The sequence below is a fragment of the Neolamprologus brichardi genome, chromosome 13 (genome assembly GCF_056152115.1).
Source record: "Neolamprologus brichardi isolate AB-2024 chromosome 13, ASM5615211v1, whole genome shotgun sequence".
NCBI lineage: Eukaryota > Metazoa > Chordata > Actinopteri > Cichliformes > Cichlidae > Neolamprologus > Neolamprologus brichardi.
Genome location: NC_142116.1, coordinates 2,523,043 through 2,549,287, shown reverse-complemented (window position 1 = coordinate 2,549,287; position 26,245 = coordinate 2,523,043). Strand labels below are relative to the sequence as shown.

General features: G+C 37.9%; 3 protein-coding genes across 4 annotated transcripts; 2 read left to right on the top strand and 1 right to left on the bottom strand.

Annotated features, from left to right (window-relative positions):
* Positions 1 to 5,469: 5,469 nt before the first annotated feature.
* On the bottom strand, positions 5,470 to 13,326 carry LOC102792140 (uncharacterized). Of its 2 annotated transcripts, XM_087849968.1 has the most exons (5): positions 12,979 to 13,326; positions 12,407 to 12,460; positions 6,891 to 7,048; positions 6,146 to 6,321; positions 5,470 to 6,024 (listed from the first exon to the last, which is right to left on the bottom strand). In XM_087849968.1, the coding sequence occupies exons 3-5, from the start codon at positions 6,957 to 6,959 to the stop codon at positions 5,514 to 5,516; spliced, it is 756 nt and encodes a 251-aa protein (XP_087706094.1). In that variant the 5' UTR covers positions 6,960 to 7,048; positions 12,407 to 12,460; positions 12,979 to 13,326; the 3' UTR covers positions 5,470 to 5,513. The 2 variants fall into 2 exon arrangements, with proteins under 2 accessions (XP_087706094.1, XP_006784006.2); XM_006783943.3 differs by lacking the exons at positions 12,407 to 12,460; positions 12,979 to 13,326 and adding an exon at positions 7,809 to 8,663.
* A 5-nt stretch (positions 13,327 to 13,331) lies between these two features.
* LOC148099880 (uncharacterized) lies at positions 13,332 to 15,988 on the top strand. Its single transcript, XM_087849967.1, has one exon. The coding sequence runs from the start codon at positions 13,840 to 13,842 to the stop codon at positions 15,607 to 15,609; it is 1,770 nt and encodes a 589-aa protein (XP_087706093.1). The 5' UTR covers positions 13,332 to 13,839; the 3' UTR covers positions 15,610 to 15,988.
* A 3,051-nt stretch (positions 15,989 to 19,039) lies between these two features.
* On the top strand, positions 19,040 to 20,359 carry LOC102797409 (uncharacterized). Its single transcript, XM_035904884.2, has one exon. It carries the CDS (start codon positions 19,040 to 19,042, stop codon positions 20,108 to 20,110), a length of 1,071 nt encoding a protein of 356 aa, XP_035760777.2. The 3' UTR covers positions 20,111 to 20,359.
* Positions 20,360 to 26,245: the final 5,886 nt, after the last annotated feature.

The following is a 26,245-nucleotide window of genomic DNA, read 5'->3' as shown; positions in this document are numbered from 1 at the left end:
ATATTTGACATTCTGTTTACCCAAGAAATTAAAACTAGTCTAATTTAAGGCAGCCTTCATAAAGGGAAGTTTAACTTTAGAATTAATTCATTAGACTAGTAATGTATACCCAACAAACTAGTAACTGATCATGTCAGCAGCTAAACACATTGATCAAATCATTTAGTCAAAACAAAATTAAATAGTCCATTACCAGTGATCACATTTATATCCACTCACATTAAGAGCAACTCACTGCAGACAATCTCAGTGTACTTAATTGCACTATTTATAAAGTTTTTCTTCATAATTATGCTCCTCTTCACGTATAAATAATATCAATAACTGTAAACATTGTCTTTACTTACCTGAGGACTGCTTTCAGTTGTAAAATCTTTAATATGATGAGTTTGTCTTGAACATGCAAGTTGTGGTGGCCTAATTTACACCCCACCCCCACTGACATGTGGTCACACTCAAAGTGCAGATGGTTTATTTTCAGCATAGAAACACTTTTCCCCCCCAAGATTACCACATTCAAGTTTCGTATACACTAATCAGTTGATCTGTGGTGTTTTCTATACCTAACATAGTGGCTACATGAAACTAATAATACAAAGTAAAGGAAAAGTAAAGCTTTTATCTGTGATACTTTTTCATTTTTTTGCTTTTTAAAAAATCTAAATTGTTAACAGGTATTTATTGATATCTGTCATTGTTAAACTACCCAAAATATAAATTTTCAGTTGTCTTTTTCATATAATCTGTGTTCCCATGTATTCTTCTTACAAATACTTTTAATGCTCAGTGACTGTCTACGTTGTTTGCAAATCCAGTGATCAGCAGTCTTTATGATGTCAAAATTTGAGGTGATGCTAGGTAGAAATAGAAATATTTCTACATTAATAGGGTCCTGCATAGATGACAGATGATTGAGATAAAGTAGATCTGCTTAAGATTCAAACTATCAACTAACAACATAAACGTATTGGTGACGAGTTTACTGTGATCGTAGATGACAGCAACAACAAGTACTTTTCTCATTGACTTTCATCTAATTTTGCATGAAAAATTATGAAAAGCAGAGAACTGCCACCTGTTGGTCTTTTGGTTAAATGTAGGCCCAATACTGGATTAACATTTTGTAACTCCAAAAAGTTAGGCAAAGCTATTTTTAAAAAAAAATTATTTCAAGTTGTTGTCCTGGTAAAGCAGCTTCGTTATTAAAATCACTGTAATCAGCTACATTTGCAGGATTGTCTTGGCTATGTATAAATATCATATACATAATAAATAGTACAATATTATTTCTAAAACTCAGTAGATCAGAGAGGATCTGATTATAATCTATATAATCTATATAAATATTAGGGGTGCAACGATACAACAAAATTCACGGTTCGGTTCGGTTCGATACTTTGGTGTCACGGTTCGATATTTTTTCGATACAAAAAAAATGTTCATGCCTTTTTATTAATTTGTCATTTATTAAATTTTCACGGCACATTCTGCACCACATCTCTGTGCGTTCATCATTTGTTTGAAGCCAGCTCACCTCCTGCAACCACTTTTCCGAGAATACGCGCTTCTTTTGTGGTTCGGACTCCTTCTGACATTTCTTTGGAGGTGGAGGAACATCACAGTAATTGCTTAAAGGAGCTTCTTCGACATCTTTAAGAGTTCTAAACAAATGTCTGTCCTCTTCCTGAAAATCTTATGTACGCAAACACGCATTGCAACTTCTTATCTTGTGCGGGTTTTACTTTTTGACAGCGAATGCGCACCTGCGGACCACTTATGTGCAGCCCTGGTTATTTAGCTCGTCATATTGCAGCCACAGAAATTCTTTTGTCCATGAAACCATAAAACTTTCTTTTTGCCTTATAGTCTGATTTGTCATAACCTTTCCGTTTTGTCACTTCTTCACCCTGACCTGTCTTATTTGGCTCAGCAGAACTAAAATATATATCCTGCTGCTTTTACACACGCACTAACATAACGCTCAGCGATTCTCTGCGCGATCAACCTCTCACATGTTTAAGCTGCAGGAGATTTCACTTGTCATGTTTGCATAGTAAGCTAACGATTGATAAGACGATGTCAGAGGAATTGGTGCGCAAATTATCATCACTCACCAATCAGTGCTGTCGCTTTCTATACACAGTTCACGCGATTGCAAAGTGAAAGCAAAAAACAAGCGCAAATTCAAACGCGATTTCAGTATGTCACATATTGACAGTGGCCGATGCCAATGACATAATTACCCAGCTACATTTCCGAAAGAATGCAAAAGCATTGACATATATTTTTCCTTCCTACGATAGGCCGACGGGCAGAGCAGAGATAGATTTTGGTAGCCCGACTGGAAAAAAGCCCCAGGACGTCGGGCTAGCGATTTTGCGAGCCCTGTATCTGATTGAGGAATCACTCATCTTTGGAAAAGAGAGTTTATTATGGAGAAATGTCTCTTTCCAAAATAAAAGCTATACTATACGCTTCTTCTGGGCTATATTCTCAGCAGCATATTAAACATATCAGGTCCCCATAAGGAGAATCATGTGCTAACGGCTGTCTAAATGACTCGGGTAAAGTTTGTAGCATGCGTGCTTGTTTTTGTCTGCTTCCACTTGTCTTTGCACTAGGATGATGTCGGAGTAAATGTGCAGTCATATTGGTTGTGTTCCCACTAGTGCTGTCAGCGTTAATCTGAAATGACGTTAAGGTCACAACACGGCAAATCTCCGTTAACGAGCTACCGCGGATCGCCTCATGAGTGGGGCTGGAAGACGTCAACACATTAACGAGCTAACTGCGCTAACACACTAGTTCCCACCAATTGAGCATTGCTGGCACATCCAACATACTGTTTTACTTTTGTCCATGACACGCTTACCTTCAGGGTCATACGTCACATGAAAACCAAAATAGTTCCAAACGCCAGATCTGAATGAGGGTGGGGGAGGTTCAATTTGCCATGTTGCAACGAGCTTAACTTCTGTCTAGCTAGCTTGCCCTGCGCTCAGTGAATCTGTGTTCGACTACTCCGCCTAGGCTGAACTGTCGAGCGCAGATCCACTGAGCGCTCAACACAGACAGCATCGTCAGAAGGAAAGTTGATAAAATAAATTAAAAATGTTGTATCGTTCGATACATATGCGTACCGAACCGAAAGCACTGTATCGAACGGTTCGATATCGATACGAGTATCGTTGCACCCCTAATAAATATATATATATAATCTATATGTTACCCTTAAATGATTCCATAAGAAACAAAAATCACATAAATTCAAGTTACAGAGAACTGAATATATTATTTGGACTCCCTGTTACAGGCCTGGGCCGGCTGTGTATTTTTGTTGTGTTGTGTCTTTAAGACTCTACAGGTCCTTCCTGATTGGAGAGCTGGTGGCGGCTGATTGGTCCCCTCGTCAGGTGGCTGTTTTTAAAAATACCCCTGCCCAGCAGTTGAGCGGCAGCGACTGACAGCAGCAGACCTGACCTTGGCTTCCAAATCTTGTGCTATTCGTGCGTGGTTCCTCAGATTTGCTGAGCTTTGTATATAGTGTTTAAATTAGTCTTCACTTGTAAATAGTACGTTGTAAATAAACACTGACACCAAAGGGGTGAGCTGCCTTATTATTTTCCTGTCCTGTTTCCTCCTGTTTATTTCAGTTAGGGAGTTAGGTGTAGCGTTTGTCTTTTGTTTGGTTTCTTTGTTTCACATAGGGTTTTAGACAGCACCTCCTCTCCTGACTTAGCTTGTTTTATTTGTTATTTTGGCCTTTGTTCACCCCGGAGTTAAGTTTTCAGTGTAGACAAATAAACCACCGTTCACTTAAGAAATTGGTATTTCTGTGTATGGTTTTGGGGACCAGGGCGAGGTCACTTCCTTTTTAACCCTTATGCTACGTTCCTGTACCCCTAGACTGGAGCGTAACACTCCCTCCCTGGGGTATTCCCGGTTGGTGCCCTCACCAGGGCCCAAGCTCGCCAGGGGGAGGAGATGAACCTCGGGGAGTCATTTTTCAGCCCAATCCTGGCCATGAGTCGGCCCCTAAGGGGCCCAGAACCAAGGCGGGTAACCAATTTCTTTTGACTAGTGTCAAAGTGTGTGTTTCACAACTTCCCGAGGCCGTTCCCCAACAGAAAAGGGCTCTTCTCAAACTCTTTTTGACATTTGGCCTACCCAAGTTTATTCAAACAGATCAAGGTAGAATTCTCATGACATTGATCAATGGTCATGAGAATTTTGATATTACATGGTTATTACTTTGGTAATTGCATAGTAATAACTTAGAAATTACCGCATTATTACCCTGTTGTTTCCACCTTGTTATCCTACTATTCCCCTTTATTATCAAGCTGTAAAAGAAAGTGCTACCATGTATAATTTCAATATCCAATAAGCAATCTGTTTAAGGTCTTTCTATACATATTTCTGTATGTTCATTTTGTAGTACAAGTAAATTATTATATATCTTAGAGGTTGCTTTAGGTGGATGATAACCCCAGAGATGAGCAATCCTTAGAATAATTAAATTTATATCAATAATCACATATTGTGTATGCTACCGTTGTATATAGTGTATTATCTTCTTTATTTTTTATTTGTCTGTATTTTTCTTCTGCTATCTGTACACACAAATTTCCCCACCGTGTGACCAATGAAGTCTTATCTCATCTTATCTTATCTTAGAGACTTGATGAGACTGCCGAACACAACCTATCACATGAGACTGCAAACTTATCAGCAAAGTTGTTATTAATATTAGTAATATTATTGCAAGATATATAATACAATAATGATGGTAAGTTTAACAAAAAGTGAAAAATCCAGTTGACTATAAACCCAGATAATTATACAGAAAACCTTTAAAACAGTAAAGAAAACAATGCACTGCACAGCAGCAAAAAGAGCAACAACAATTTTTTTGTACCTTTATTAAATCCTTAAGCATTTAATAATAATGTTTCCCTTGAAATGTATGTAATTCATCTGTACAAAACCTCTATCCATATGACCAGCTGGTGTGCTTGTTCAGTCCAGTTATTTACAATAATATTTGAACATAGTGGTGGCGTAGAAACTTCATTACTAAATTAACTGTAATCAGCCAGCAAGCATAACCTCAGTACTAAAATGGTTACGTATTGCAATATACAATTTTATACAAAACATATATATATTATAAGTATAGCATAATATTGTATCTTAGCTCAACAGATCAAAGGAAGAATATAACTACACACACACACACACACACACACACACACACACACACATATATATATATATATATATATATATATATATATATATATATATATATATATAGTAAATACAACATTAATTGGAAATTTAAAACCAGAGCCACTTCAGCTGAGAGCAGTACTGCTCAGATTCTTGGTATTTATCTGTTGTTTGATGGCAACACCAAATAATATTTGTAAAGGATGCTGTTTGATTATTCTCTCTGTTCTCTCTACATTTGACTCACTTTGACTGCATCAGCTGTCCTTTCCGTGTTACCATCAGTCACAGTGATAATCAGCTGCTACATCTGATACAGTGTTGTTCATACTACAGCAGCACAGACAGACTAGCAGCTTGTCTATGCATCCTTTTTGCATGAAAAGGAACAAAATCAAGTCCACAAAAGGACAAAGCAGAAACAAGATTGAAATTGGAATGAAATAACAGAATAAATTTATATCTGCTAAAAAATCTAAAATTGGAAAAATCACTGTGGGAAGAATCATGACAAAGTAGTTAAAGAACAACAGAACCAAAGTTCCCAGACTTCTTCGTTTGTCTTCAGTGGGCACTGAGGTGGCAGCAGGCAGGGCTGTGAAAGTCAAGGCTAAGCAGAAGATGGACAGAGGGGCAGGAAGGAGGGCATAAATAATTAAACGTACAAATTCTTTTAAGATTATGGCAAGAGGAACACTGACAATACAAAAAGCCCAGACCAGGACACAGACCACCACAGAACTCCTAGTTTGTCTGAGGCAGTCCAACAGTGGGTAGGCGAAGAAGAAACATCTGTAACACAGGATGCAAACATATTATGATTATCACAGTACAGAAGGGTATGTTTCTGACAATAATGATGCTTTCCAGTAAAAAACAATATTCATAGACATCTAAGTACACAGATGGGTACCTTTCCAAAGCGATGCACATCTTGAAGTAAAGACTGGCCATAGCACATGAGACGTGAATCATAACACAGATGCTTCTTTCCACTCTTGCCACCCAAGCAATCATTATACACATCTGGATTAGATTGGAGATGAGGAGGTTTGTGTAAGAGATGATGGGGACCTTAACTCTTCGCACCTGTAGGAAATACATGTTAAAATTAAATTTCCACTTTATTTCCTCTCCTTCACACACATCTGTTATATCTTTCTTTTTTTACTTTCTTTTTATTATATATATATATATATATATATATATATATATATATATATATATATATATATATATATATATATAAGTTGGCCATATATATACAAACAAAGGTCTTTGTTACGTTACGAAGTCTTTGGCGCTCAAGACTGGCTTGCCGCACAAATGCATCCTGGGAGTCCAGCTCCTCCCATATATATATATATAAGTTGGCCATTCTTGCTAGTATATATACTCATTCTCCTAATACTTAATACTTTTGAAGTAAGAAGAACCCATATGGTGTAACTCAAACACCTTTTAAATCATTCGGTAAGCTTGATTAAGAGCAATTTAATTTATGTGTGAGGATTGAGCTAATGATTTCATTTTCATGATGATGAATTCAAATAATTAGAAACGCTACCAGTGTTTTTCTTTTTCTTCTAAATCTTAAAATCATTAAAATACTCACAGACTCATAAAAAATATATAAATATAAATTATTATTTACTTACTCCATAAAACACACAGTTGATGATCAGTATGGTCAAAGGAAGGCAGACACACATGTTGATCCACATCATCACTTCAAGGACATAACTCTCTTCTTGATCATTTTCTATGATGGGGTTGTTGTATATGAATCTATGAGGCTCTCTTCCTCTGTAAAACACTTTATGGCAAAGCAAGTAAAGGAAAACACAGCAGAGTATTAGTGTAATTATTTAGACATGAAATTATTGATGACATTAGTTAAGAAGGAGCAACTCCTGCTGAGCTGAAAGTAAAAACAGGAAAGAGCCTCAACTTGTGCCGACAGGGACACGTCTGTAAAATAAAGCTGAGATGAAGAAAAACCGGCTTAAAACCAGTTTGATAGCACTTGATTGAAACTTAACTGATTTTGGTCAGATTTTGTTGGATGTACAGATCAGAAAAATCGTATTTGCACAAATTTAAATTTAAACATGTTGTTATGTTATTAAATCTATGCTTGTGAATAAAATTGATTCAGAAATTCCTCAAAAAATGTTCCAACGCACCAAAAACAGTAAAAAAAAATAACAACAACTCTCTGCAGGTTTTTATTAATTTTTGTAACCTCCTTAAAGGCTTAACTTTGAACATTCATTGGAGTCTAATATGTATGTGTACTGAATGATCTGGATGCATTATATGGGTAAAAATTTTGTTAATTTGTGTTCACCAGGATCACCTGTTGTATTTACTGCTATTTTATATAAAGATGTGAACACAAATTACTGATCTGTCGTCAGGTCTCCATCAAATAATATAAAATAAACTTAATCCATTACCAGCACACACATTTACATTAGCTACACTGAAACAGAAGTGCACGACTAACTAACTCTTCATAACTATCCTCGTTTTCATGAAGAGAAAATATGAATAAGTGTAAACTTTGGCCTTACTTGTCTCAGGGCTGCTTCCAGCTGAACCAGTGGGTAAAATCTGGAAAGTGATGAGTTCGTCTTAAGCAAGGAAGCTGTGGTAACCTACTTTACAAACCTCGTACTCACAGCAGCCCACAAACATGAAGCCAGCAGCAGTCAGCCAAACTTTCTACACAGTGAAAAATATATTTCCTGTTTGTTTGGTTAATGGTTACCCGTCTCAAAGTGACTGGCTGTAAATGAACCTCATACGTTTTTCTTTTTCTAAAATCTTCTTTGCTTTCTGTTAAGTTTCAGTTCTGTAAGATGTGATTAGCATTACTGACAGTGTAATAAAAACAAATCATGATTTTGTTGTGAACATTCTCCAGTACTGCTGCTGCTAAAAGTAACATAGCTATAGAAAACTGATAGCTGTAATTATTAGCACTAAAGCATTTTTATCTTCCACATCTCATATTTCCTTGTATACTGAACAGTTTGCTGCCAGGGTTGGAGGAAGAAAACATGGGACAGAGTGTCCTTTTTTCTCTCTTTTACAGTTGTGAATTGAATCGATCCACAAATGGAAATAATCTGAAACAAATGGAGCTTTTTGAAGTCATGTTTGTAACTTCATGAGCTCCTTACAAACCTATTCTTCCTGTTTACACCACATTAAAAGCCACAGACACAGCAGTAGCTGAAGTGGCAGCAAATGCCTGATTGACGACATAGTTTTTTTTAAAGATTGTTATCTTCAGTAGGAAAGTGTGGCTTCTGAGATGTGAAACAGAGATAGGATATGAAAGCCTAAAAATTACACCAGTTTTCTCACGTCTAAGCAGACGACTGCTTCTCACCAGCAGTAGAAAAAAGTGATACAAAGCAGAAATCAAATTATGCAAAACATTAAAAAAACAGGTACTCTAGTTCCTTGGTCCCTTAGTTAAAATATATGAGACGTTTCATACACATTTCATACACAATCATTTTGTATTTTGGTTCAGAAAATTATGAAGAACTGTGATATTTCCTTGAAGTGATGCTGTGACTTTTTGTCAATAGTTAAAGAATTACACATTTTACAAAGAGCAGCATTAATGATTTATAGAACGTAATTTCCTAACACATTACTGACCTTAGTTTTTAGACCTAAATATTTCTTCACACGGGCACTTAACCTCCTAGGACCTGGCGTCCACATATGTGGACATCACATTTTGGGATATCTAGACCAAAATACAAAATGTTACTCTACAAGGGCCTGATAACCACTTATAAGGACATTATACTGCAAATGTTCTATTGAAATTTAAAACAAATGTCCTCATATGTTGATCTTATTTTTGTCAGAGATAAAATCAGGTAAAAAATAAATAAATAAAATAAATCTGTAAATTCTTTGTTTTTATATTCATCAGGTCCCAAACAGCCCAAATAGCAAAGAGAATTTAAAAATGCATGCCATGAAAGAGTTCGGGTCTTAGGAGGTTAAACTGAAGGAAAAAACCCGATGATGATGAGAGGTGAGCGCTTCAGTTGGTCACAAAGTGGAATGAATGTGATTGGTTGAACAGGTGTTCTTGCTCTGTGTTTGTTGTATTTCCATCAGCGTCAGAGACTCAGCAGCAGATTAGAATCAAGTATCATAACATTTATACATTTAATAAATACACGCATGTTCCCACGACAATGCACTGTTTGCTCTTCATTTATGGCGTTATTTTTGTGCCACTATTCTGAGCGCACGTAAAAAAAAATTTGCAGGCGCAAGTGTTGCATTTTGAGGAGAAATTTATTTTGAGCGAAGAAAAACTGAATTTGAGTGAACAGAATTCATTGCTGCGTGCAGAAAATGTATTTCAGTGTTTGCTATTATTCACACACACGCACAACAGCAGCCCCTCTCGCTCAGTTTTTGCATTTGCGCCAACTCGCCATGTGTTGCTCGCGCTCTCAACATTTCTGCCCGTGCGCGCTCAACTCTTTCTCTACACCGTTATATTTGTGCCACAAAACCAGCCAATCACAGACTTGGATGCAAAAAAAAATCTGATTGGCTGTTTTGGTCTCCAATCAGCTCGAAATGCCGAAATGCAATATCCCAGAAACCATTTCGTCCAAAACTCAAACGAGGCAGTGGCGGAGGAACACAGAGTGGCGGAGTTTGAAATATTACTCTTTCTGGGTCACAAAATAAACTTTTAAGATATTTTCATGTCAGAATGTCTCTGTGTAAACTTCAAATATCTGCTCGATTTATCAAGACATCACATATTTGCATAAGTGCTCTAATGTTTTCGGAGATGCCTGTTACCCACCAGCTGACCGGGTGGTCACTCGGGTTAAACATAATATATAAGGCTGAACTGATAAAAAAAATCACCAACTACACCACCAGGTATTATAGGAAAACCATAAAGCCTCTGAACTAAAACAAACACTGTTGTGACAGTGACGTACACTGTCTTGTTGGTATATATGTATGATTTGTATCACCTTAATGTTTTCCTCTCACCACATATCAAAACCGATATCATGAGCAGCATTTACAGCTGTGGCTCTAGCAAACATCACCTGATACTAGAAAGTAATATTAAAAAACAAGCTGCTGTTGTTTAGCCCATCCACTGGTTTGGGACGAATCGCGTTCCTTTTCCCCTCAATACGGATGTATTGTAATTGTTCCAGCCCAGAGTTGATCCTGACCAATTGACTAATCCACCACCTTTCATTGTGTATACCGTTACAAAAACAAACAAACATAAACATGAAAAATCACCATCGGCCCACGGGGCAAATGTCCGGTATGCCCAATGGCCAGTCCAGCTATGTTGTCAGCTGGTGGGTAACAGGCATCTCCGAAAACATTAGAGCACTTATGCAAATATGTGATGTCTTGATAAATCGAGCAGATATTTGAAGTTTACACAGCACCATTCTGACATGAAAATATCTTAAAAGTTTATTTTGTGACCCAGAAAGAGTAATATTTCAAACTCCGCCACTCTGTGTTCCTCCGCCACTGCCTCGTTTGAGTTTTGGACAAAATGCATTCTGGGATATTGCATTTCGTCATTTCGAGCTGATTGGAGACCAAAACAGCCAATCAGATGTTTTTGCATCCAAGTCTGTGATTGGCTGGTTCTGTGGCACAAATATAACGATGTAGAGAAAGAGTTGAGCGCGCACGGGCAGAAATGTTGAGATCGCGAGCAACACATGGCGAGTGAGCGCAAATGCAAAAACTGAGCGAGAGGGGCTGCTGTTGTGCGTGTGTGTGGATAATAGCAAACACTGAAATACATTTTCTGCACGCAGCAATGAATTCTGTTCACTCAAATTCAGTTTTTCTTCGCTCAAAATAAATTTCTCCTCAAAATGCAACACTTGCGCCTGCAAATTTTTTTTACGTGCGCTCAGAATAGTGGCACAAAAATAACGCCATATTCATTCAGTGATTTTAGTACAGCAGGCTTCACACGGTGCACATATAAAACATATTTCTCCTGAACAGAGCCGCTTGCTGTGAAAACGTGGAGCTTCCAGCTGATTTTAAACCTGAACGATCAAACCTGCTCCGACAGTTTGAGTTTTTCTGCTCTCAGCTGTCCTGCTGGAAAACTACCAGCACAGCTGATGAACGACCGTTTTTTAGTTTCAGAGACATGAGGGATATTTCCCAAAGTCTGACCTGCATTGATCCCTCCACTCACTGTACGTGGTTACCATGGTTACTGCACACGCTGCTGTGGGACATACAAACTCCAAAGCACGTAAAAACTCAAAACACGTACAAAAGACAACAGAAGTGCTCCAGGATGCTAGGGTGCAGTGTTGAGCTTTTGTTACCTAGTGGCTACACAAGCCAGCAAGTACCAACGACCGGATTTGGTGTGTGGTAGTAACAGGTAAATGAACTTTTTTTAAAATTATTTGAATATATATGAGTGCCTGTGTATAAATACACAAACAATACACACATGCTTTCAATTGTCTAATTTAACTGATCTAGTAGCTCTGCTTTGGAAGTTCAGTTCATGCTAGAAATGTGTTTTGGAGTTTGTACGTGTTTTGTCTCTAGGGGCCACCGCATAAATTTATATATAAACATATGTAAATAAAACCACTTTTTTTTTACGCTAGTAATTCCTTTTGTGCATAATTTATATTATTGTTAATAATAAATTAATTAAAGCAACAAAACAACCTGAAGAGCCGGTTCGGAGCCGAAAAAGCCGGCTCTTTTTAGTGAGCCGAACCGAAAGAGCCGGATCTCTAAAAAGAGCCGGAAATCCCATCACTACTGCACTAGGACATATTGCCACCTGATAAAATAACACATTGATTCGTGCCATATAAAAAGTGAGACAATTCAGATTCTTTGTCAAATATACACTAATGAATCAATTTACATCAGCAGCCTAACAACTGTCATGATAATAAATACTAGTTAATCTATAGCACCAAATCATCAGTCAGTCACCTGTGACCTCACCTCTTCACCTCTGAGCTACAACATGGCAGAGCTGCCTCTGTCACCTGATCAATAACAGTGAGACATTCCACATACATGCAGTCACACATGTGCTTCAAATACAGTCATGAACCAACAAGTCATCATCCAGTTTCACCTGTGATCTTGTGTCACCATTACTCTCTGAGCTTTGTGTTGGTTCTTCTGTCACCTGACAAACAGGACAAACATGACAATAAGAATAAAATGTGGAGCTGCTTCAGTGTTTCTGTCACTTTGTGCAGATCTTGACTCGTCAGTAATGTTTGTAGGCTGAGTGCATTTTTAAAACAATTTGTGCAAACTGCACAACAAGGTGGAATATTTGCAAAATAACAACTACCTCATGACATTTTGTCTCAAAAATTAACCCTATGAATATGTCAGCGTCATTAGGATGAAATTATTGTGTCACCAACATTTTAATGTTAGACATATAATTTTAACAGCCTCTGTAAACTAATATCCTGGCCTGCTTGAGGCTGCCGTTTTCTCTGACAGTTTCAATCAAAATTAGAAATGCTGCTCTGAGACTGAGAGAACTAATAGTGCTGCTGTTGTGCAGTTAGTTTCCCAAACACGTTATTAATGGGTACATACAGTTTTAGACTGATGTGGGCCAAAGCCTAGCATAGCCTGTAACGTTATTATGACACATTTTATGAGTTAATTTGGCTTTAAGTGACTTACAGGTTTCTTTGAAAAATACTTTCTTATATCCAGCTTCCTCCTCTTTGCTGCCGTCCTCCTCTCCTCCTCGCAGCGCAGGTTTGCCGCTGCTAAAACTAAACAGAGCTCCCTGAGAGGCTCAGCCAATCACATTGGCCATATTTGTCACATGACGTAGGACTCCAGTAGAGGACGTAATTGAACTCTTTCTGCACCGCTGGGTGAATGAGACGCTGACAGATCGTTTTTTTTCTTTCTATCGGGTTTGATTTTCTTTACTCGAAGACATCAAATTATTGGCGAGGACACGCCCCTTCCGTCCATGCCAAATCCACGGCCTTGATATGAAGTTTACCGTGATGTCGTGAAAAAGCTAAACAAGGATCCCGTTTAAATGGAGGACGTGCTGAGGAAGACTCCGTTACTAACGCCGGTAAAAGGAGTTTTTCCGCAGCAAACTGAAGGCTGATTGGCTGGCTACTCTCACCTGTTAACGCGCCACAGGTAAAGTTTCATTCAGCAATTGAAGTGAAAAACTCTCAAATAATCCAGCGGCTTTTCTGTGGCTTGGAACTTTTATCGCGATATCAACAACAACTCTCTACCGGAGGGTACATAGTAACGGTTGCTAAGCAGTCGCTAGGGGCGGGGACAATTGAACTGTCATTTACTGTGATGTAATCGGCTTGCCTTTGAACCTTTGAACTTCTGTTTGACGTCATCAGCCAAAAAAGCCATAAATAGGAGCAGGAACTGTCTCTGAAACACAAACTTGCAACTTGCATTTTACACGCTTTCAACCTGGAAGGTCCATTTCAGACGCGATCAACTCAAAACCTAACAAATAGTCATTTAACCCATTCCAACATACAAGTATTAGAAATGGCAAACCCAAATGCTGAGAACATTAAGGAACTGACAGCTGCTCGTCTTCGTCCTGTCATCGATTCCTTTTTTGCAAATATGACAGCTGAGCAGTGGCGTTCCATTAAAGCAGGAAAGCCTGACATAGCCACTAAGACTCTTCTGGCTGAGGCCATTATAGAGATCATTGAAATAGCGTCGAAGCATTTTCAAACGCTCGCCCAGAATGCCAACATTGAAGTCTCGGAGGAGGCTGTTTTGGAAAACATGGGCAACATACTTCCCGAGCCTTTGGTGGAAGCTTTGAAAGCAGACCATCACGGCCACAAGGATAGCACCAAAAGCTTCGAGCAGCTCTTTGTTAAAGAGGTTCTGCTGAGTGTTCAATCTGCTCAGTCTGCTGACAGTCAAACAGGCTTAACTTTAGAAAACCAGCACATCATTCCTCCAAATCAACTGAACAAAATGATCAATTTTGGTGGGAGAATGATTAGAGCTTTCATCTCAATGATGAAGTCTGTCGGCAGGAGCGCTGACATCGTTAGCCTCACTGATTCAGAGGTGGACTCTGACATTTTAGACTTCCAAGATGTCCCAGAAGAACAGCTGGATCACGAACAGGAGAGACTCGTGATAGGCTCACACGACAGCTTAAATACGGCAACTCATAAAACTGTGGAGTTTGTCATCCAAAAGGCTGTCGCTGAGCTTTTCCCAGCTGTGGATGAAACTGAAGATCCTGAGTCGAAGAAGCTGAAATCAGCAATGATCAAAGAGAGCGAGCAGTTTGCAAAAGAGCTCACTCGTTCAGTCGAGGCAGAGATTCAAAGTTCCCCAGAGAGGGATGAAGTTATCACTCCTGCATCGTTTAAAGGTAAGTTGGAGCAGCCACTAAAAAACACCGCAGCTAAGATTAAAGCGTTCTTTGCGAAGCAGTTCGCCAAAGCAACGATTCTTCGCGCGGTCAAAAACATCAGGGCAACATTTAAGAGCACGGGGAAGGACGAAAGCAGTGAGTCAGTGGAGAAGCTGGTTGATGATTTTCCGCTTCAGACCGTAAAAGATCAGAGCGACGATGAAACCTGTGAGCTCGAACTCTTTAAAAACATTTCTATGGGCAAAAGTCTGGAGTTCACCAAGCAGCTCACAGAAATGCTCGCCCACCACGCTTCCCCCGGCGCGGCACCTGAAATTTTTCCTGATCGTTTCAGAAGAACATACATCAACAGAAAGGTCAGAGTTTTCATGGCACTCATGAGCTGGTGGTTTCACACCCAGGCTGAGAGCCAGAGTCAGAGCGTGATGCTCGCATTACGTGGTGCAGCGTCAGTGACAGAATCACAGACGAGCGTCCCAACATCCCAGCCAGAACCTGACCATACTGTGCCAGACGCTTCTCACCGTAAAGTTTATATCAAAATAATCCTTTCCAAATTATTTAGCCGTATAGCTAAAAAATTAAACATCAAGTGCACTTGTGGCTGCTCTCAGAACATCCACAGTTGGGTGCTGGAAGAAGTATGGGACCAACTGCAGGATAAAAAGCTTATTATAACTCCCCGAAACCTTAAAAACCTTGAAAAGCACATTCTCAAAGACCTGCGCGATGTCTTTGGGAGTGTAGAAAATGTTCAACTAGCTCTGGAGTTACAGAAATCCAAAGCTGTAAAGCTAATTGCAACTAGCTTGACTAAACATCTGTCAAAAGCGAAAAAGCCGCCTGCCATCGTCAGGTTTTTCACTGCACTGGCCAAAGCCATCACCAAGCCGTTTAAACGCACAACGTGAAATGGTGGGTTTGGACACCAACTCGGTATTCGTGTCTTTTTCTTTCAGACCAATACCTAAATACATAACATCAAAAATGTCGTAGCAAGAGAGAAATTTGATAAGAAGTGGATTCGAGTCACCCAACCGGTCTCGGCAGATGGCCGCCCCTCCCTGAGCCTGGTTCTGCCGCAGGTGTCCTCCCGTTGAAAGGGGGTTTTTCCTGCCCGCTGTCGCCAAGTGCTTGCTCATAGGGGATCATCAGATTGTTGGGGTTTTCTCTCTTGCATTGTAGGGTCTTTATAATATAAAGCATTTTCAATCAGCTTTTGTTATTGGGCCCTATTTAAATACAATTGATTAGAATTTTTTTTAAAATTCAAAATCAATAAAACTAATTCCAAATTTTAACTTGTATTTGTGTCTCTTTTTATTTTCTGTCTTTATATTCAACAGGCTAAATAATGAAATTCACTGAATTTTATCTTCTGTTTGCTTTTGCGATGTATAAAAAGGTCAAGTTAGGCGTGCAATCTTATAAACATGAGGCAGTACTGAAGCTCTCAAGGTCACTTAGTTTATCAGCTGTTGATCAAGTTGTTTCTTTGTGTGACAGAACAGATTTATTTTTAGATAAAAAATTCTTCTAAGGTCGTTTTCAACAGTTCTTTCTGAGTTAGCAGCTGGAGCTTTTGATAACCAGCAAGGCACCAGGAGCCTTTTAAAACTTTGAAACCAATGGGTGCTGCCCCTCGGCAGGCTTCCAGAAAATGGCTGAATGGTAAAAGAGAGGCGGGTTTTAAGGGACAGGAGCTAAACTTGTTTTTGATAAACTGAACATCTGCAGGCTGTCAGTACAACATGAATAGGGATTGTTTTTGGACTCTAAATCATATAAAGCAGGGCTGTTGCTGGAATAATCAGACGTGCAGAAACATGACTTGATCCTGGAGTATAACAATAGGGACAAACGCATATCTGCAAAAGATCTTCATTTAAAAATAAATCGTATCATAAAAACATGTCACCTGAGAGTTTTCTGACATCAGCAACAGTTGGAAAGTAAAAATCAGGCTTCAGCTTCAGGCGTCAATTTTATTCGATATAAAGACAGGAAGAGATGGAAGGAAACTGTGACATCTTGGTCGGAGGTCCGGGGAAGTTCTGAAGTGTTGCAGGAATAAAACGCGTGGCTTCGATCTGTCACGTTGATCAGTTATGCTGGGATCAGTTTTTGAATGGGTGACTTTGACAAATAGACGCTGTTTAGTATCCGAGTGCAGCAAGGGTGTAGATTTGGTTTTGGCGTTGGTGGGGACCGAACCCTGCCCTGTTTCTTTTTGCTTCTTAATAAAAAGAGGAGAAACATACTTGCCTACTTATGCTATTCTACCTGCTTTTAAACCATTTAAAATCACAATTCATAGTTTTATATGTGAATTATATAATGTTAAATTACTATTAAACAAATGACTGACTAAGTATTTTAGGCTTTAGTTTACTTCAGCCATATTCCATATAAATCAGGTATCATACAAAAATAAAAATAGCTTCAAATACAGTCATGACAATAAAAGAATATGACTTTAAGGACTTAACAACATTACTTCAGTTATAGTACACCAACATCTGTTATACTTTGGCACTAAGGGAACACTGAATGACCTGCTGGGTTTTGTCCATAAAACTACTCATGTAAGATTACCACAAAGTAAAAGATCTCTCAGCAAAATTATGCAACATTTTAGGCACTATTGCCCCGATCAACCCAGTGAGCTGGGATTTTTTATTCTAAACATGAACTACTGTTACAGCAACAGACATGGACTACATGCCCCACACAACAAATCTATGCCCTTGCTCCATAGTGTAAATTAGCCTTTAAACATGCAGTATTTCATGTCCAATTTAAGCTCTTGGTCCAACACCTCCTCTGAAATGTGTTCATTCACAATCATTTTAAACTTAACACTTACAACTGTAGGATGTTTTGTTGTGATGGGTTTTTTTTTCTTTCACTGATATAACAGTAAAGGTTGTGAGAAAACTGAATTCACAGACACTTCAGTTTTTTTCCTACAAACTTTATTAGCCAAAACACACACACACAAAATAATTCAAAACTTCGCTGGGATCCACGAGGGCAGAAGATCTACTCTTGTGTTTGACTCACGTGTGCTCACTCAGTTATTTGACAATAATGGCTGATTGTAAGTGGAATCATGTGTGGAGCTATTTCAGCTCCACAAACAGCCATGATGCAGTTTGTGACACATGTGGTGAGGCCCCAAACCTTGTCAGACGCAAACAAAAGTAAATCATAACACAGAATATGATGATGAGTTTATGCTGAGGCGAACTGAAGAGGTGAGAGACAGGTGCTGCTAGGATGAGACGAACATCACTCGCAGAGTCCTTTGGTGTTGCAGGCAGACACTATCCGGGTACAGAGAGAGAAAATGTGGAGCTGCTGGCGACGTGTAGCACTGCAGCTGAATTTTATAAAGGCTTAGGTTTTTGTGTTTATGTTTAAAAAGCGGGATTTCCCCGCATCATTAAAAGCCATTCGTTCAAATTAATGAATATAAAGAATGAAATACATGCTACAATAAAAAGCTTTATGAGTTTAGCTTGAAGTAATACGTGTGCTCCCTGAGATCACCTCACATCAGTTCAGTTGGCCTAGATTTAGTCAGCTAAGGTTGTAGAGTAGAGCTGTTAAAGTGGATCATATAGGCTTCGTATCATTAAAATAAACAGTGTACTTGCAGTAAAACAGCCATTGTAGGCTTCAAAAAATAAAAATACAGCTCAAACATATTTCATACATGAAACAAATAATTCAATTCAATTAAATTTTATTTATATAGCGCCAAAACACAACAAAAGTCGCCTCAAGGCGCTTCATAGATACAGAGAAAAACCCAACAATCATATGACCCCCTATGAGCAAGCACTTTGGCGACAGTGGGAAGGAAAAACTCCCTTTTAACAGGAAGAAACTGTCATGATCCGGAGTCTGCGACTCGGTGTTTATGTTATTATTATTCTGTGGTTTTGGGGTTCTTGTACATTCCCTGTTAACGTTTCATGTTCCTATGTTCTGTGTTCCCCAGTCTGTGTGAAGTCTGTGTGTTGTGTCATTGCGTGTATGTGTTTCCTGTTTTATTGTGAAGGTCTGCGTCTTATGTGAGTGTTTCAGTTTGCCTCCCTTGTCTCGTCAAGTTAATCACTCCCAGCTGTGTCCCCCACCTGTGTGTAATCTCCCTGTGTTCTCTGAGTGTATTTTAGTCGTCTTAGTAGTTGCTGGTTCGTCTGTGTTATTCCCCTCCATTTTCCTGTGTATTCTGGCCGCATTACTCTCCCTGCATCTATCCCTGCAAAACTATCAATATGCTTTTTGTGACATTTTTGTGTGGTGGTGTGCCGTGTGATCTTTTGAATGTGAAATATGTGCCCTGGCTCCAAAAGCGAGGTACGCGAGTACATAAGCAATTTGGTTCAGGTCTACGAGTCTGAAAAACAACAACATGTCGCTGTTAAAAGGGAAAATCAGAAGTTGATGAAAGACATCGAGAAAATACTTACAGACGTTCTAAAGGCCAGATCATCCCTTAAAGAAACTTACAAAAATGACCATGATCTCAGGAAACTGTTCTCTGAAAAAGGAGAAAAACTGGCACAAATGAGCAAACTGAAAAAAGAAAAGAAGGAATTAAAAGCTCAAATAAGTGAGCTAAATGATTGTGTAGAAATGAGAAAAGCGTTTAGAAAACTAGAAAAGGAAGAAAAAGCCCTCCAGGGGCACAAAAAAAGTCTTTTTAAAAGGCGTGCTGATGTCTCCAAACAGGTGTTTACTGAAGAAGACTGGAGTAAAAAATATAGCATACTAAAGGAACAGGTAGAAGTCTTGAAGCAAGACAATAACGAGACAACTACAGAAATTGAAAGACTGAATGGAGAAATAGACAGTCGAAAGACTATTAATGCAAATTATAAGGCTCTGAAAGCAGAGAAAAAGTGTCTTACCAGCCAAGGTACCACTCTGCAGAAAGAGCTTGAGGGGCTGCGGTCAAAGCTGGTTAAGGAACAGGCTTTGCGTCAGCAGAATAGTGAACTTAGAGCAGAGATCGACAACCTCGCGATTTCAACTCCTGCTCTCCAAGCTGAAATTGCAGAGCTCCGGAAAAACCTCCAAGAGAAAAGAGTTTTTAACCTTGAGTACAATTCCCTGAAAATGGAAAAAAAGAGCATTACTGAGCTCAACAAGGTCCTGCAAAAAGAAGTGGATAAGCTAAAAGAGAAAATGAGAAAGGAAAAGGCTCTGCAGGAGAAAGTCGCAGCAATGAGGGCGAAAAAAGAGAATGTATGCAGACAACGAGACGCTCTAAAAACAGAACTCAGCGATTTCACAGACTCAACAAGGTCAGACTTTGAAAGTTCAGTCACAGAAAGCACCAGATTGTCAGTTTGGAGAAGATGGTTTAAATTTAAAACTTCAAACAAGAAGGTTAGAATGTGAGTCCACCACTGTGTGAAGTCTGACTTTATGGTGTTGAACTGGCTTTACTCCAGGGGCCTTATTTCAGCTCTAATCTCAAAAATAATATTAAACTGGCACTTTATCCAAATTACAGTTAAACAAAACCCAACCAGTCGAGGCGGATGGCTGCCCCTAGATGAGCCTGGTTCTGCCGGAGGTGTCTTCCTGCTCAAAGGGAGTTTTTCCTCCCCACTGTTGCCAAGTGCTTGCTCACAGGGGCTCATTTGATTGTTGGGTTTTTTTTTCTTTTTGTCTTTGTTTCAATTTTTTTTTCTTTTTTTGTTTTATTTGTCTTTGTTTCTGTTTTTTTTGTTTTATTTGTCTTTGTTTCTTTTTTCTTTTGTTTTTCTTTCATGTTTTGTTTTTTGCCTTTTATTAATATTGCCGGTTTAATCCAATTAATCCAAATATATAGGGTTAACTAATAAAAACCAAAATCAATAATCAGTGAACAAACTGTCTCTTGTAAATGTGTTTTTAGTTTTCCATTTCAAAATGCTTCCTGTTAGACATGCTGTCTTTGGTATTAGGGGAAAAAGTAGGCATATTTCCATAAATTAGGTATTGAAAAAATAACAATGTTAATGCAGTGGAGGCTCTGAACTGTCAAGAGTGCACCAGGAGCCCCAGTCCCAATAACTCTTAAAGTTTCTTTGTTGACTCTGTTATGTGGTTAAAACCAAGAGAGAGTTGAGGATTAGAATTCCCAAAGACACAAGTAACATTAGAAATAAAGATCAGACGTCCCCTGTAGTTAGATTGTGTTTCATACAAAATTAAGTGGGGTTTTTTCTTGCACAGACACCATCACAGATATCATTGCTGTGAGCTTGCGGGATAAGGTCCATGTGGTATTTTACAAAGGCTTATGCCCACGTGTGCTTAGTAAAGCCGGGTGCTGAAAGACATCCATTGTTTTCTTACTGCTTTATAATACTAAACATTTTATATATGTAATTGTGAGAACTGAAGCTTCTATTGAATTTGAATTTGAAGTTGAACATCGTGGCTTTTTGTCATGGTCCTGTATCTTCAAAACAGTTTTTGAGTTTGTTATGGACGTGTTATTTGTTCTTTTTCTTTGGAAATTTGAGATAACTTGTGTTCTAGTTGTGTATTTTCCACATATGTTAATCTTGAACTCAGTTTTTGTTAGTGTCTCTCTGTGTTTCGTCCCTTTTTCTACCCTTTCTGTCATGTCTCAATGTCTGTTTATCCCGAGTTGCAGTTGGAAATTTACATGTCTTAGTGTGAGTCTCAGTGAGTATGGAGGGCCAGGCGTGCTAAAATTAAACAAATTACTTAAATGCGCTATTGAATACTTAATTAACATTTTCATGTGGCTATGCTTTCGGTGAACATTTTCCCAACACAACAACGGACATGTGGAAACTAACTAAACTAAACATTATGAAAAGCCCTGTTTGTGTGTCACCAAATACACTTTGGATATTTGTGGTTTCATGTTAGATATTCGGTCAGTTTGTAAAGATAGAGCCTATTTGCCAAAATCTTTGATGTCTGCCCAGCCCAGTATCTCAGTAAAGGGTGTGACAGACCCGCTTGCCTTGCAAGAGGTCAAGCTCTTGTTCAGCTAACACACACAACTTGCATAACCCCCGCTGACTGTCACCTCTCAGAGGCTGAACACCAACTTCATTTACTGAGATAATATCTATCGGGTGTTTATTTCCTGTGTCATGCTTGTTGTGGACTTTACAAGGACAAACTGATAAGAACTGTAAATCACGATACTGAAATATATGAGCTCTTACTGAAATACGCGTGCTATATTAAAACTATGATGCAAATCTGGAAGTGCTGTAAAGGAGACTTTCTTGCCTTTAGTCTTATTCATCAGCATTATTAGTTGTCGTCTAACATCCAGAAGTCTGCACAATGTGTTTCATAGTTTCTAACAAGCATTTTACAGTTAAACGTGACATAAATGAAACATCTGCTTATTGAACCCCCCACCAAAAAACGAAAAACTCACACAAATCAGATGTTACCGTATTTTTTCGGACCATAAGGTGCACCAAATAATAAGGCTCATTAAGCGAAACAAAACAGTCAATAAGTAAAACTTTACTCAACTCATTCTTCTTGCTTCCTCCACTTCCGTACCATTGATTCATTGATGCTGAATTCTCTAGTGATGGGATTTCCGGCTCTTTTTAGAAAACCGGCGCTTTCGGTTCGGCTCACTACAAAGAGCCGGCTCTTTCGGCTCTGAACCGGCTCTTCAGGTTGTTTTGTTGCTTTCATTAATTTATTATTAACGATAATATAAAATTATGCACAAAAGGAATTACTAATATAAAAAAGTGGTTTTATTTATATATGTTTATATATAAATATATGCGGTGGCCCCTAGAGACAAAACACGTACAAACTCCAAAACATTTCTAGCATGAACTGAACTTCCAAACAGAGCTACCCAGATCACTTAAATTACACAATTGAAAGCATATGTGTATTGTTTGTGTATTTATACACAAGCGCTCATATATATTCAGATAATTTAAAAAAAAATGTTCATTTACTTGTTACTACCACACACCAAATCCGGTCGTTGGTACTTGCTGGCTTGTGTAGCCGCTAGGTAACAAAAGCGCAGCACTTCTGTTGTCTTTTGTACGTGTTTTGGAGTTTGTACGTGCTTCGGAGTTTGTACATGCTTCAGGGTTTGTACATGCTTCAGAGTTAATACGTGTTTTGAAGTTTGGACGTGCTTTGTCTCTAGGGGCCACCGTAAATATACTTTTATTTATTCACTCCACATAAAATGTAATGAATAAATCATATAATACAAAAACCAACTATTCACATTTCAACTTTTAGCAATTTAAATTTTTTCAAAAATTAAAAAAAAAAGATGCATATTCTCTGTCATATGGGCCCACATGAATAAACTTTCTGAATCCTTTATCATCTGCAACTGAAAATAGTTGTGGATGATTACTATACCTTTCTAATGTGACGTTGTTGTCCCTGGGTCTCTTTCTCTCTCCGCCCCTCCCCCCTCTGCCCAGCGCAAAGCACAAGGCTCGCGTGCGGAGTGAAGCGGGGAAAAAAGTGCGAGAGAGAGAGAGAGAGGGTGAGAGAAAAACCACGGCTCCTTGGCTCGTGTTGTTCACGTCAAAGAACCGGCTCTAAGAGCCATTTCATTTGTGACCAACACATCACTAGAATTCTCTCGCTACTGCTCTATTCCGGTGTGGTTGCAGTATATTAGTGACTAACCTCGTGTGGATGGATTATCTCTGTAATTCTTCTGAACAAAAGTTAGCATTCATCCTCCAGCTTCACTGTTTATGTTATGCTAACATAGCTGTGCTGCTAGTGATCACGTAGCAAATCCTTATATACCAGCTAGTCCAACTTCCGTAACCCTACAAATGTCACTGCTGATTAGTTTTCTGTCATCAATCATTTTGGAAGTGATAAAAGAAATGTATTATTTTCTTTTTCTTTTTAGAAATCTCTCAGTCAGAACATGCTGTATCATGTTTAGGTGGAAACTAGCGAGCTAACTTCCTGCTAACTCAATTAAATTGAATAAATTCTATTTTCATGGATGCCTGGATGTTAAACTTAATTGTTACACCGTAAAGCAGCAATGCTGATCATTTTATTACAGATGAAATAAATTTGACAGTTTTAAACTCTCAGTGATGCCGCAGCGTTTGTATGACTTTGGGACCTTAAAGGACGGCGTTTTGGACCCAGATTACTCTGTGAAGCTCGTGACTACGGTAGCGGTAATGCTCAGCTTTGTAGCTTCCCAAAGTCGTACTAAAACAGTTTTTGGCAGTTTTTTTGAAACATAAAATCACATAAAATAGTTTTGTAGTCAGAGAGAATTCAACCAGAATTCATACAATTTTTTTTTGAGAAAATTAAAGGATTTTAAGTGTTCCTTATAGTGCGGAAAATACAGTAATCTGATTTTTTTTTCTTAATTTAGTAAACCCCAAAACTTCTAACAGATAATTGTGCTTAGAATACAGTTGAATAAATATTAAAAAACAGATAATGTAATTATTTCTAGACAGGCTGGAGTCTTTCAGTATCCACAAACAGCATGCTGGTTCAGACGCTTCTCCTGGTCGATAGAGCTTTCTCTTTTCTCCTTGTATAAAAAATATTTTTCATGTTAGTTTTATTTCAAAATTCATGGTTAAAAAAAGCAAATGGTTCAGTCTAACACATATTCTGCAGTAAGACATTGAACTTAATTAAAACTGTACAGTTATAAAACTTGACTTTAATCTGAGCCAAAATGATTTTCTAAGAAACAAATACAACAGTGACGTAAACGTCACTTGACAGTCTGGTGTTTGCTAAAGCTGGTGACTGGATATCAGCCACTGATAAAGTGCTGTGTAGTTTTCTCAGTGTCCATCTCGCCTCGTCATTTTTAACCCAGAACAGTCACTCTGAGGGAAACAGCAGGTCTGCGTCGTGAGGAAAATGTTGGCTCGTTATTTATGTTACAGAAACAAAGAGACACAAGACCAGGCAGAACTTTTAAGTAATTTAAGTCATATAATTTTTGTCTGGAGATGAAAGTTTATCGTTTATATACAAAAGATATACAATACATATATATATGATTAGAAAGGTATGCTAATCATCCACAACTATTTTCAGTTGCAGATGATAAAGGATTCATAAAGTTTATTCATGCAGGTCCATATGACAGAGAATATGCATGTTCTTTTTGTTTTCATTTTATAATTTATATTTAATTGTGTTGTGGTTTGCAGTGTTTTGTGTTGTTTCACTTTAAATTTGTAAAAGGAAAAAGCTGAAAATTTAAATAGTTAAAAGTTGAAATGTGAATAGTTGATTTTTGTATTATACGATTTATTTATTACATTTTATGTGGAGTGAATAAATAAAAGTATATTCACGGTGGCCCCTACAGACAAAGCACGTACGAACTCCGAAGCACGTACAAACTCCGAAGCACGTAAAAAAAACAACAGAAGTGCTCCAGGATGCTAGGGGCAGTGTTGAGCTTTTGTTACCTAGTGGCTACACAAGCTAGCAAGTACCAACGACCGGATTTGGTGTGTGGTAGTAACAGGTAAATGAACTTTTTTTTTTTTTTTTTAAATTTTTAATTATTTGACTATATATGAATATAGTGCTTGTGTATAAATACATAAACAATACACATATGCTTTCAATTGTGTAATTTAAGTGATCTGGGTAGCTCTGTTTTGGAAGTTCAGTTCATGCTAGAAATGTGTTTTGGAGTTTGTACGTGTTTTGTCTCTAGGGGCCACTGCATATATTTATATATAAACATATATAAATAAAACCACTTTTTTTTTGTACATTAGTAATTCCTTTTGTGCATAATTTTATATTATTGTTAATAATAAATAAATTAAAGCAACAAAACAACCTGAAAAGCCGCTTCGGAGCCGGTTCTGTAAAAAGAGCCGGAAATCCCATCACTAAACCAGACATGTCTACTTTTTAATGCACAGGTACGATACAAAGTCAGCATTTTGCTAATTATTCTAAATATTCCTAACTATTTAAACATTTTTCAGTATCCTGCACTGTTTGTACTCTAATTTTAACAACTGTACTGTACTCTGCTTTGGTAACTATTGTCCATGATGTAAAAATGTAAAAATCATGTTTCTGTTCTGTGTCCTGTTCTGATATCATATCCACCCAGAAATCTCGAGTTCATCATTTTGCCCTTCTACAATCGTTTGAATTAAAAATTAAAAGAGCAGGAATGTTAAAATTAATAATAAAAGGAATTTGTTGGCTTTTTTAAAAGGTACAAATAAAATATTGTTGATAGACCTGCCCCCTTTATTATCTACAAAATAAAACATTAAGCCTTGATCTGTTCTGTTATTCTTCTTTTCAAAAGAAAAACATTTCTAGCCTTCCAGTGTTCTAAAAAATTAAAAACAAACACAAATATAAGATTATTAGAATTTTTAAAATATAAATACTTAACATTGGAAAATACTATAACTGTTAACTATGGTACAGAACTTAACAAAATGTCATTAAAAACTATAAATACTGATTAAAAAAAAAAGTTATTCTTTTTAATTTATAAAATACAATCTGTCA

What these genes read in the sequence shown, in the direction of transcription:
- LOC102792140 (XM_006783943.3), bottom strand. An exon ending in TCAACTGTGTGTTTTATGGA is followed by an intron (nt 6,322 to 6,890) that starts GTAAGTAAATAA and finishes TATTTCCTACAG; the next exon opens with GTGCGAAGAGTTAAGGTCCC. An exon ending in ATGTGCATCGCTTTGGAAAG is followed by an intron (nt 6,025 to 6,145) that starts GTACCCATCTGT and finishes CCTGTGTTACAG; the next exon opens with ATGTTTCTTCTTCGCCTACC.
- LOC148099880 (XM_087849967.1), top strand. Translation starts at nt 13,840, where the DNA reads ATGGCAAACCCAAATGCTGAGAACATTAAGGAACTGACAGCTGCTCGT.
- LOC102797409 (XM_035904884.2), top strand. Translation starts at nt 19,040, where the DNA reads ATGTGCCCTGGCTCCAAAAGCGAGGTACGCGAGTACATAAGCAATTTG.